This window comes from Thalassophryne amazonica, chromosome 10, assembly GCF_902500255.1.
Source record: "Thalassophryne amazonica chromosome 10, fThaAma1.1, whole genome shotgun sequence".
Taxonomy (NCBI): Eukaryota; Metazoa; Chordata; class Actinopteri; order Batrachoidiformes; family Batrachoididae; genus Thalassophryne; species Thalassophryne amazonica.
The window spans coordinates 21,662,219-21,674,578 of record NC_047112.1 but is presented as its reverse complement, the minus strand read 5'-3'; the positions used below and the strand labels follow the sequence as shown (position 1 = coordinate 21,674,578).

The 12,360-nt window shown below is 41.4% G+C and overlaps 1 protein-coding gene across 1 annotated transcript in view; it reads left to right on the top strand.

Annotated features, from left to right (window-relative positions):
• Positions 1 to 12,360, top strand: part of kank4 (KN motif and ankyrin repeat domains 4) — a 267,734-nt gene that overhangs the window by 224,023 nt on the left and 31,351 nt on the right. The window contains 2 exon segments of the mRNA XM_034179538.1: positions 9 to 365; positions 368 to 523. Coding sequence (XP_034035429.1) covers positions 9 to 365; positions 368 to 523 — 513 coding nt within the window.

Genomic DNA, 12,360 nt, shown 5'->3' with positions numbered 1-12,360 from the left:
TTCTCAAAGAGGTTCCAGTGAGGCTCAGCCTCCTCGCAAAGATGCCACTGAACTACAGTCTCTGCGCAGAGGATCCAGTGAAGCAGCACAACGTAGGGGTTCAGGTGAAGTCCAAGGATCCCGTCGGGACACAAGTGAGACCCAGCCTCCTCGAAGAGGCTCTGGTGAGTCACCAACTTCACCTGCAGCTTTGGGACAAGTTGTAACACGGATAACAGGACTTCTAGGGGAGCAGTGGGCACATCTGGGGAGTGGTTCTGGAGCTCAACAGCCAGCCAGCCAGCAGGAGAGTCCCAGCACACAGAAACAGACATTAGGAAAAAGAGCAGAAGCTGGAAAAGGAACATCATCTAAGCCTGTGGGTAAACAGTCCCTGCAGCAACAACAGGGAAACCAGCAGGGAAACCTGGACCTTCCAAAATGAGCTCTATTCAAAGTCAGCTGGTCAGCTCCCTCAGTGTTCTGTCTGCTTTCTACTCCCCGGGCCAAAAAGCTGCTGCTGCCAGCAAACAGCAAGAGCAAGGTAGGCCTGTGGCTCACTAAGGAGCCAATTAAATCGCTTTACAGACATACACACATCTTTCCAGCAATACAGATCAGTAGACTTTAGAGCGGAAAGAGATATTTTTAAAAGAATGCACACACACACTTATATATATATATATATAAGGTCATCTCATATTTCTCCTCAATGGACACCAGGTGCTACCAAGGCTCCCTGATTTGGTGATGCCACTGAACTACAGTCTCTTTTTTAATTTAACATCCTCGCTGTATGTCAGCATGCGTAGCCCTATATCACAAGATGATGCTCAGGCGAAACACGTCTTCACAAGTGAACTAACAAGAAGACAATGCAGTCAAGCTGATCTGCTGTTGTGAGTGCAGATTTCTACCACAAACCACATCGGTCTGTACCTTGAAGTACTCTGCAATATGCTGTTTTCTGACTAGTCTCATCTGAACTTGGCGATGAAAATGCTTCCTGGCTGATAACTTTATGTATTGGGTGGGATCGTAGACCACTGTCCATTGGGACTAGGTCATGAAGCTTGATTTTCAAGATTAAAGACCCTTTCAATGAAATTTTAAACATTACACGTATATAGCAGCAAATAGCTGTTTCCTGTGTAATTATTCAGTGGTGCATTGGCATCCTGTGTAGAGAATGAAATAACACTCCCTCTGTGTTTTGCAATCCAAGCTTTTCTGTTCCTTGTTTTTATCTTCAGACAGGCTGTGCATGCACTAAACGTGCATGCAAGTCCCTCCACATGGAACTATTGCCCCTCCCCATATTTATAAATAGACAGTTGTGACCAGCCATATAGCACTGTTCCTGCAAGATGGTGGAGAGTAGCAACTTTCCATAAATTCCTCCCACCAAGAAACCAGTTCAAAAGCTAAAAAAGCCTCTAACCAAGAATATGGTCAGACTTCGGTCAGGTTCGGTTCTTCCCAGAAGGAGAGCTTCTAAAGGGCTACAACTTGACTCAGAACTAGCTTTCCTTCTCCTTGAAGGCGGTGCTTTCATCTGAGATGCTGGTGCTTTACTGCAACATTTAGAACTTTAAGGGTGCCCCCGGATCCTGGATAAGGAACCTCAACACAGGCCAAAATAAGGAACCTGGGTTGGTTTTTATCCCCACAAGGTTAATGTTTGACTACTTGAACAGATACTGTGGTCAGACTACATACTGAGTTACATGTACACACACAAAAGTAACAAAGTGCACACTTAAGTCAAGCATCTCATGGATGCTTACAGTCACATCAAATAGCTGATTCTGAACTTCCATTTCTTGGTGACTTCTTGTTTTTTTTGGGCCAGGAGCCAAAGCATAGAATAGTTCTTCCAAGAGACAGATTTTTGTGTGCAGAGTTTGAGTTCAGTGTTGGGTCACAGTACACAGAGAGCTTTTAAGGGTTTCCCTTGTGTTTGTGCACATGTATGAGCTTTGATATTTATGTTCTCACATTATTGTGTCGTTGTGGCTGCTGTTGACATCTGTGACATTTCAAGATCACAGCTTGACTTCACTGAGGTCAGTTTACTGCTGTTATATTTCAAACAGGTAATCTCACTTTACCTGTTCATTCAAGGCTCAAATTGAGTTTTGTTGATTTTGACTGCGATTACACCGATTCAACTTTTTTGTCTCCTGATATTGATTATTATGAGTAGCACAGATCCAATATCAGTGTTTTAAAATGGTTTAGAACATTTTTATTCCCCTTTATGTGAAAGTGATTCTGATCTTTTGCGGTTCTGTAAGATAATGTTGGAGTCAGGTCAATTTTGGTGACCAAGTATAGAGATGTAGACAAGTTGGACTGCCACCTAACGGACTGGAGTTCAATTCCCACTGAAGCTACCCATTTGTGCCCTTGGACACGAGACCTCACCTGCATTGTCCTAGTCCACAAAGCTGTAAATGGGTACTGCCTTGGCTGAGGCAGTGACCTGCAATAGACTAGCTTCCCGCGGTAGTTGTAGACTCTCATTTGCTTCACTACGTGACCCCTGAAAATGTCCTTTCTGAATAAACCCTGGTCGAATACTACTGTTGCTGTCCACAAATATGGCCAACTTTACATCACAGAGTCAAAAAACTACAAAGGTGCTCAAATGACCCGCAGTTCATGCAGGGAAATTGCATGTGATGTTGGTTTGGAGGTTGATGATTATCCAGAGAAGCTCGTTGAGGGACAAACTGGCACAGAAAAAAAAAGAAACACCACAGCCCCCCCCCCCCCCCCCCCCCCCCCCAATCAGGAACAGTAGTGGAGCAGGCAGAAAGAAAGTTCCTGCCATGTTTTTCATGTTACACCCCCTACTATTCCGGTGGTAAATTGCATTGCAACATCCACCAATGCGATGGAGAACTTTGAAAGTGTCACGTCGACATCGACATTGACATTGCGTGGCCACGGATTTATGGAGTTGTAGAAGGATAAATCAGGCTTTATCCAGAGGACAATGGCTGCATTCTGTTAAAATAATTATATTTTCACTTTGATAGACAATATGTAAAAGGGTCTTCTGAAAGGTTGTGCCTCCAATGTGATTATTTCAGTGACGGGCAAGATACTGTAGTGAAATTGATATGAGAAAAATCGTTTAATTTTTGATTAATGCTGCACCAAAGGATATTTCCATTCAATTTCACGCATGTGCTGGATCACCTTTGATGTAACACATTCACACTGTAGTTGGTAAATAACAGCAACGTACATGTAACAACATGCAGGGGGTTGTGCGCCAATGGATTTCAATCGACAGATGAGTGTCGTCTATGGGGACACAGTCAAGAGGTGGGCAAGGAATATGAAGGTGAAAATCCAGCCGCGATGACTCTGTGTGACCAGACATGTAGTAACAGCCTCTTAACAGCCACAGATGCACAGCATCAAGTGTGGGTGTGATGGCGAAGTCCTCACAGAATTTTTGGAACATGGCAACAATGACAACTTCACCCGATATGTCACTTTGTAAAATCTGTGCACATGGTTGATGTGGGTTCCTCCTGGAAAAGATGCATAACAGTGCTCGTCCACACAGTTTGAGTTGACAGACAAAGGATGCATTGCAGCGGCTCAAATCTTACCACCCCCACGGTACAGTCCCGATCTTGTGTCCATCGACTTTTTCCTTTTTCCACAAACTAAAAGAAAACCTCAAGGGACACATTGCAGGGTGTAGCGGCTGCACTCTGCGTTGTGTTCCGCCCATTCACTCCCCTCGGGATGCCAAGTCACGATCCTCTGCATGGAAGTCGGACTCTCTAACCAGAAGGCCAAAACCCAAGGCTCTGGCCTTGTGACCAGAGAATCCTTTTGAGCTGTTGGGAGTGAGGTTTACTAACTACATCTGCGCAGCGACACCTGCTGGCCTCCGTTATACTCCCCCCCCCCCCCAAACTCACTCCCATCCAGGTCACGGCACCATTGTAGCAGCTGCACTCTGCATTGTGTTGTTATGACTCCACCCATTCACTCCCCTCGGGACGCAAACTCACGATCCTCGGCATGGAAGTCGGACTTTCTAACCAGAAGGCCAACACCCAGGGCTCTGGCCTTGTGACCAGAGAATCCTTTTGAGCTCTTGGGAGTGAGGTTTACTAACTACATCTGCACAGCGACACCTGCTGGCCTCTGTTACACTGGGATGCAAAAACTCTGCCAGCGCAATTGTGTGAATGAAGAAAGGAACTACATGGAAAAGTAATGACACTGCCTGATAGCCTAGATAATAATCCAAGCTTTAAGCAGATATGTGATCCATGTGAGTGTCTTACTTGTTACTCAAATAATTGCTTAGGAGGCAGAATTATTCAGCCAACCCTTGTAGCTAACTGCATGGAGCTGACGCTGCAAAATAAAGCCAGCGCTGATACACATATCACTATGGGTATATCTGTAATTTTGATGGCTACTTGGATGATATTAGAAAGCCTCCCATAAATTGAGGCAAAGTAAATTTGATGTTATCCTGTGAACGATAATATAAAAACAATAGAACTACTCCTCTTAGGTGGTGGTCTGCTCGATCTTTGCAGTTGGCACGTCTTAGTTGGCAAAATGGTCACATCCCTGAGCCCTTGCATAAAATATTTGTCAGCCTTTATGCTGTATCTCCTGTCAGGCACAACTAAAACAGATATACTGGGCTGGAGGCCAAATGGAGTGAATAAAGGGGCCCATACAGAATCAGTTATTGGGTAGTTACATACATAAGTAGGGCTGACAATGTCAAGGTCGTATGCTGTCATTTAACCTTGTGATCTTAAAGTGTTTCTGTCACCCCAGAAATACAGGGTGGTCCTGACCTACATTAGGAGAGCCAAATAGTCATGTTTGAGCATATAAATTCTGGTGATTAATAAATCACTTTTATCTAAAATCAATCAATCAATTTTTTTGTGACAGCAAATGTGATTTGCATACAGGAATGTGATGCAATACATAGATATGCATTTTCTGGTCATAAATAAGTAAAATAAAGATGATTTAATTGAACGAGCGCAGCGAGCAAATGCATCTTCTCCTGTGTTGCTTCAGAAAGATATAATACTGTTTGGAATGCCACCAATGTTTAATTGCTTGCACACCTACAGGAACATGCATTTCAATAGCGAGCAGCTGTCACCACTTGCTTTAAGTTTCAGGATTAATAATGTTGAGGGCAGTATAACTCAGTGAAAACTTAACGATCTAGCTCCCAAATGTCAGGCTCCTATCTTAAATCTAGTCCAAAGCATTACACAGCAAGACAAAGGGTCATTGGCAGGTTTCACTTGATGAAGTTGCCATTTTTACTCCCGGTGCTCACATGTGCTGACTCACAACACCACTTGCGCTCATGTGGGTGTGTTGGTCTAAAAATGAGCTGTGGTCAGGTGCACAGCTCGTGCACCGATATCATCTCAGTCACCTTAGACAAGTTAAAGCAATGTCGAAAGTTTAGCACTCAAAGAAGGCAACACTCAGAGATGCCTTACATAAGTGTTTCACAACACGTACAAAATCCATAGCAAAATTGTACGAGAGCTCTCAACACGCAACATACATGTTCAAGTAATACTGTATTTTCTGGATTATAAGTCACAATTTCGTTTTTTTTACTTGTTTAGGATGTTTTGTGAGTTATATTCTGCAACAAATTATTTTTTAAAAATAGGGATGTAACAGTACACAAAAATCACAGTTTGATATATTTTTAGTACAGTGGAAACAAGAAATAAAAATTAAAGATATTTATATAACGCCTGAATAGATCCTTGTCATTTGATTGGTGGTTCGTATGTCATGTGATATTGATCATTCATCCCATTTGCCATTGTACTCCATTTACCATGCAATTTTGGGTCTATTTTGTGTGCAAATTTGGTTCCATATGTTTGGCACCATTGCACACTGTGACCTACACTAGCGCCAAAGTATGCCGTAAGCTGTCTGGAGGCATTTGCAACATTCGCTGGGACGTATCTAGCTAAAGTAGAACCACTGTCGGATGAAAACCTCAACAAATTTCTGTTGCAAATTTTTGTTGGCCTGAGAAAAGCAAATGGCAATCTGTGCACAAAGATGTCACTGCAAGGCATCAGATATGAACTACAGTGTCAGGATCGTTTTTGAACTATCTGACTTCCAAGTTGACCGAGAACAATTTTGGACTGCTATTTCAAATTCCTGTTGGACTGTTTTGAAACTCTTGACCTCTTGACCTTGTTTATAAATTAATAAAATATCAAATGATAAGGATCTATTTTAGGCGTCATATAAAACAAATAATGAATGTTTTTTCATTTATTTAGTGGAAAGAACATTTAATGAAATAGCCTTACCATTGCACCCATAAACATTCATTATTTGCAGTGGTGGGCACATTCCGGTAATTGCTAATTATTGAAGATAATGTTTTCATTATTGGATTAGCTTTTCAGATAACTTTGAAAACCGTCATCGGACTAATTATCTTCCAATGAGTTTTGGTCCGATAATTTTTAGACCACTAATGTATTTTTGCAAATGTGGTAAAAAAGCTGAATAGTTACAAACAGCTATGAAATCTAAAATCACTCAAGTACCTACCTGTTAAATGTTTTATAGTAGATGTGCAGTTCTATCCTCTGTAAACAGAGGAGAGCTGGTTCTAGAAGAAACCGCTCTATTCTCTGCACGCAAAGGAGAACTGGTCACAAAAAAGACAAAAAGGCTCATTTGTTTTGACCCCATACTGATACATTGGTAATATCACCCAAGTCATCCAGAGGCATACAGTTTTAACTTATGGTTAAAATTTTAACCAAACTTGGACAAGTTATTTAAATTAACATCACGTCTGAAGTTTCATTAAATGAAAATATCAGATTTATGTTTTAGTTTTAAATTAATGCACTAATTTTGAAGGTTTTAGTGTGGACATGCTGTGCCCAGGTGCATTATGGGTACCTCAGTACATTCACGACAGAAGAAATGCATTTGAGATGCTCTGATCAGGCGCCACACAGACAGCAGCATTAAACTCTTTCTATATTGTGCCTAAAACTCTCATGAATATATTGTCTGGGTTTATAGACATTGTTATTGTGTTTGTTTTATGTAAAAATGCCAGAAGCAGCTCAGGTTTCTCCTCCATTATTTTCAATTGGAATCATTGCAATGGATTCCTGTTTGCTATTAGAGTCCTGCTTATGTCAAACACTGTCTGTCGTCTTTGTTCCAGGGTAATATATGAGGTCTGTTAGAAAAGTATCTGACCTTTTTATTTTTTTTCCAAAAACCTGATGGATTTGAATCACGTGTGCTTGCATGAGCCAACCTTGAACCTTCGTGCGCATGTGTGAGTTTTTTCACGCCTGTCGATTGCGTCATTTGCTTGTAAGCAGCCTTTGTGTGAGGACGTGTGTAGTCTCTCGTCGTTTTTTTCTTTGCAAGGAAAATGGCGGAACGAATGGAGCAGCGCGACTGCATCACATTTTGCCAGAAACTGGGCGACAGCCAGGTGGAAACCATTTGGATTATTCAGACAGCTTTCGGTGACGATCCTATGGGCATCACACAGATTAAGGAGCGGTACAACCGGTTTAAAGATGGACGCACAACGGTGGAGAGCGCGCCGCGCTCCGGGCGGCCATCAACATGCTGAAATGACAGATCATTTCCAAAGTGAACACTGTGGTGATGCGGGACCGTCGTGTGACTATCCGAGAAATTGCGGAAGAGGTGGACATCAGCACTTTTTCAGCACATTCCACTGTGACAGAAGATTTGGCCATGAAAAGGAGTGGCGGCGAAATTCGCGCTGCTGCTGACGGAGCAAAAGCACCTCCGTGTTGAATTCTCACAGGACATGCTGGACTCCGAAAAATGATGCCCACCTCTTCCACCATTCAGAAGATTCAGATGGCTTTCAGTGGCTTTTTAGTCGTGTGACTATCCGAGAAATTGTGGAAGAGGTGGGCATGTCACAATATGTCCTCTGAGGCTATCAGTGGTACGGTGGTTGCTTTTTAAACTTTGTACAAATGACAGAATTGACATTAATGGAGTTTTTCTATCTGTATTAATTTTATTTATAAACCAAACCATAAGTCAGCACTGCCTTATTTTCCAAGACCTCCCCCTCATGGCAACACTGTTATTGACTAGAGAGCTGAGCTTCGCTGCTTCTCTCAACTGCTTTGCTGCTGGAAGCTATGTAGTAAACAAGAGCTTCCAGCAGGGGGCAAGATGCACAAAGACAGAAGTGCTGACTCATTGTTTGGGTCTGTGATCGCCTTTGATGCTACCAGAAGCGACTGTGGTGTTAAAACTCAAAATCAGCTTGTTAGTAGTTGCAAGTGTTCCGGAGACAATACTGGAAGTTATCGGTTATATAATAATTGATAATAAACTTAGCTGGAAACAACATATAAATTATGTGAAATCAAAATTGTCAAAAACTATAGCCATTTTGTATAAAGCCAAAGACCTACTGCCACAAGAAGGGTTACTTACTTTATATCATTCTCTGATGGTACCATATATGACATATTGTGTTGAGTCATGGGGAAACACTTACAAATCAAACACCAATCCAATATTCCTTTTGCAAAAACAAGCCATACGAATCATCTGCAATAAACATTATCGTGAACCAACTCATTCTCTATTTGTGTCTTTAAATTTAGTAAAATTCATAGATTTGGTCGATTACATTACAATTCAAACTTTGTTTCGAGCGAAAAACCAAGCCTTACCGAGACATGTCCAGAGTCTGTTCAGATTGAGGGAATCCAGATATAGTTTAAGAGGTTGTGCAGTTTTTATGAAACCACCAGTAAGAACAAATGTAAAGGGTTTTTGTGTGTCTGTGGTTGGGGTGAAGAAATGGAATGAATGTTCAACAGAGGTTAGAATGAGTGGTACCTTAGTAAGATTTAAGAAACTACTCAAAAAGAACATCATTATCATCATAATTTGATTGATAGGGAATGTTCAATTTATAAGTGGGATTTATTGTATATTTGAATGTGTGGGTATGTATATGCGTATGTAGATATATAGATATGGGTAGGTGTATATGTATATAAGTGACCGTGTATATGTATGTATATATATGTATATATTTATGTATGTAAAGTATATACGTATGTATATAGGTATATATGGCACAGCCCAAGCAGAGGGTTACCCAAGAGCCTGGTCTGCTTGAGGTTTCCTCCTTATAGGGAGTTTTTCCTCACCACAGTTGCCTAGTGCTTGCTCTGGGGGTTGGTTGGTGAGATTAGTCCTTGCACTGTTTCTTTCTCTTTTTGCTCCGTATGCATCACTCTGCATTTAATCATTAGTGATCGATCTCTGCCCCCCTCCACAGCATGTCTTTTTCCTGGTTCTTTCCCTCAGCCCCAACCAGTCTCAGCAGAAGACTGCCCCTCCCTGAGCCTGGTTCTGCTGGAGGTTTCTTCCTGTTAAAAGGGAGTTTTTCCTTCCCACTGTGGCCAAGTGCTTGCTCATAGGGGGTCGTTTTGACCGTTGGGGTTTTTCATAATTATTGTATGGCCTTGCCTTACAATATGGAGCGCCTTGGGGCAACTGTTTGTTGTGATTTGGCGCTATATAAGAAAAAAGTTGATTGATTGATTGATTGACTTGCGTAAAGTGCCTTGATTTGACTTTCTTGTGATCTGGTACTATATAAATACGCATATAATTATAAGTGAATAGTATATTGATGTGTATGTCTGTGTGTCGACATGTAGTAGTGAATTTGTATTTATGTAAATATGACTGATTAGAATTGATGGACTTGTACTAGCAGGGGTGGGCGCAAATAAGCTTTGCTTCAGCCCACACCCTTTCGGACTCACTAGTTTTGTTTATGCGTTTGTGGAATTGTTCATTTTTTCTATTTGAATATTTTGTGTGCCGAATAAAAACTGTCACTCGTCGCTTTGTCACTTATCTGTAGCTTCCGATAAATTTTTGGGTGTTTTATCGGTTTAGCTTTATAAAAGATAACTTTTCAGTTAGCTGATTATCTGTTATTGAAGCTAATTTTTTGGTTAGCTGTGCCCACCACTGATTATTTGTATATTAACCTACATTCTACAGGCTAGTGTGTGATGATGAATAGTCTTTCCAGATTGTTCCAGAATGTTTTTTTTTCCTTCAACTCTTGTGAAATATGTTTCAAAAATAAATGTGACTTAAGCCCCGTGTGCACATCATGTTTTTGTGGGCACCCATGTCTTCTTTCACTTGCTCTGAATATGAATGCAAAGTATGCATCCGCAGACAGCAGCCTCCAGTAAAAAATGCCGTAATACACAACATCATTGGGCTACTTTTCTGTGCACCCGCTCAGACCACTTTAACTTGAAAATCCCTCAACTTTTCATAGAGGTGCCATGATGCCACTATTCAGGGTTTTTATGTATCCCATAATCCCTTGCGCGCCAGAGTCGCTGCAGTCACAACAACATAGAGAATCCACATGATGACAATTGTAAATAAATATTATACTACAAATATGTAATTTTTTATGCTTTTCGTCACGTTAATAAGAAACTGCATGCATGATACCCTGAAAACTTGCTAAAACAATTATAACGAATAATCTGTCCATGTCTGCTACGTTTAAACTGTGTGGAATTTAATAAACGCAAACTGAATTTCAGACGTATTATATATATTAGTCTGGAACAAAGAGGACAAACAGTGTTGTAAAGAACAATAATCAAGACGTTAAAGAGCAAACTTCACTTTCCCCTAGAACGACATGAACAGGAAGCGAGGGTAGCTCACAGCAGCTCCCACTGAAATAACGGCGAGACAGACTGTGATTCTCACATTTACATAAAACAAACGCAATAACATCTAAAAACCCAGAGAATATATTCACAAGAATTTTAAGCACAATATAAAAATAGTTTTATGTTGCAATGTTAATGGTGTTGTCCGTGTGCAGCAGTTAAAGTGCAGCGTGATCAGAGCGTCTCAATGCAGTTCTCAATGTTACTGAGATCTCGCAGCGCGGCGACCTCTTCAAAGTTTTGCGGGATTTGAAACCTGAAAAGGGTGGATAGTGATTTTCAGGCAAACAAAAGGAGAAGATTATTTTTCCTGATTTGTCACTCAAAATCTAACACCATTGAAACCAAACCAAACAAAAAAGCCATCTGTGACAGCAGATTGAACAGATGCTTGGTTCTTACCTCTGGATGAGTATGTTTTATCGCTGTACATTATATGCTCGTCAGGGGGTGGTGGCCAAGTGGTTAATGCGCTTGGTTTCAGTTCAGAAGGTTCTGGGTTCAAATCCCACCCCTGCCACATTTCTCCATGTAATGTGGAGTTGCGTCAGGAAGGGCATCCGGCGTAAAACTTGTGCCAATTCAACATGCAGATCCACCTTGGATTTGCTGTGGCGACCCCAAGTGCAAACAAGGGAGCAGCCGAAGGGACTTACATTATATGCTCGTCATTAGCTGTTTATTGTTGTCATAGTAACATGTCAGGAGGAGTGCCTCCCCCCACCACTGAAAATATTGAAAGCACTGGGAAGGAAAACGCTGTGTGATATGGGGCCTTTACTCTGGTGCGAATTGTAGTCTGAAAAATACACAACATATAACAAATAATTTGGCACCATTAAAATGTAGCCATGTTCAAAGTTGTTGTACAGCACTAACATCTGCATTTACTAACAGAAACATCTGCAATATTACTGACACAAAAAAATCCACACTGTAACTCCCCCATCACCACCACCCCTATTGTGCCTTGGACACAGGCATCATTATATGGCTTAAAATACACAAACAAAGTGAACTGAACACAACCATGACATAAAACAAAAGTAAACACACATGAAAAAGCAAAAACCCTCACCTTGCTGTTGCACTGTTACACCTCAGGGAGCTTTGGTGGCCACTTTCCACTCTGACAAATTAGTGATAATCTGTGGACTTGCCAGAAAACCTTTTGTTTGTGCCCGCTTCCTTGATTCCATAACGCTGTGCACCTGGTGCAGTCCAGTTTAAAGAGTCAGACTGGTGCCACTTTCATTGACTTATATTACATTGAGACCTTGTGAACATGGTAAATGTGAGATGGGTCCCACAATCTGGAACATAATAGCGGCGAACTAATATAGAAGCTGCCTGCATTTGGCTGCCTGAATCCAACTTCTACCTACTAATGGCAGTAATCTTCCTTATGGTGTTTCATCTTCAGTTTTGCACCATGGGAGTGAGAAAGGAGAGCTGCTAGCAACTTCGCCGAATCTGTCAAAGTTATGTTTTTAGTGCTATCTGTCTCTCTGCCAAGTTTCACGGAGGTCAGCGTGAAATATTTTGAACAATTCTGCCAGCA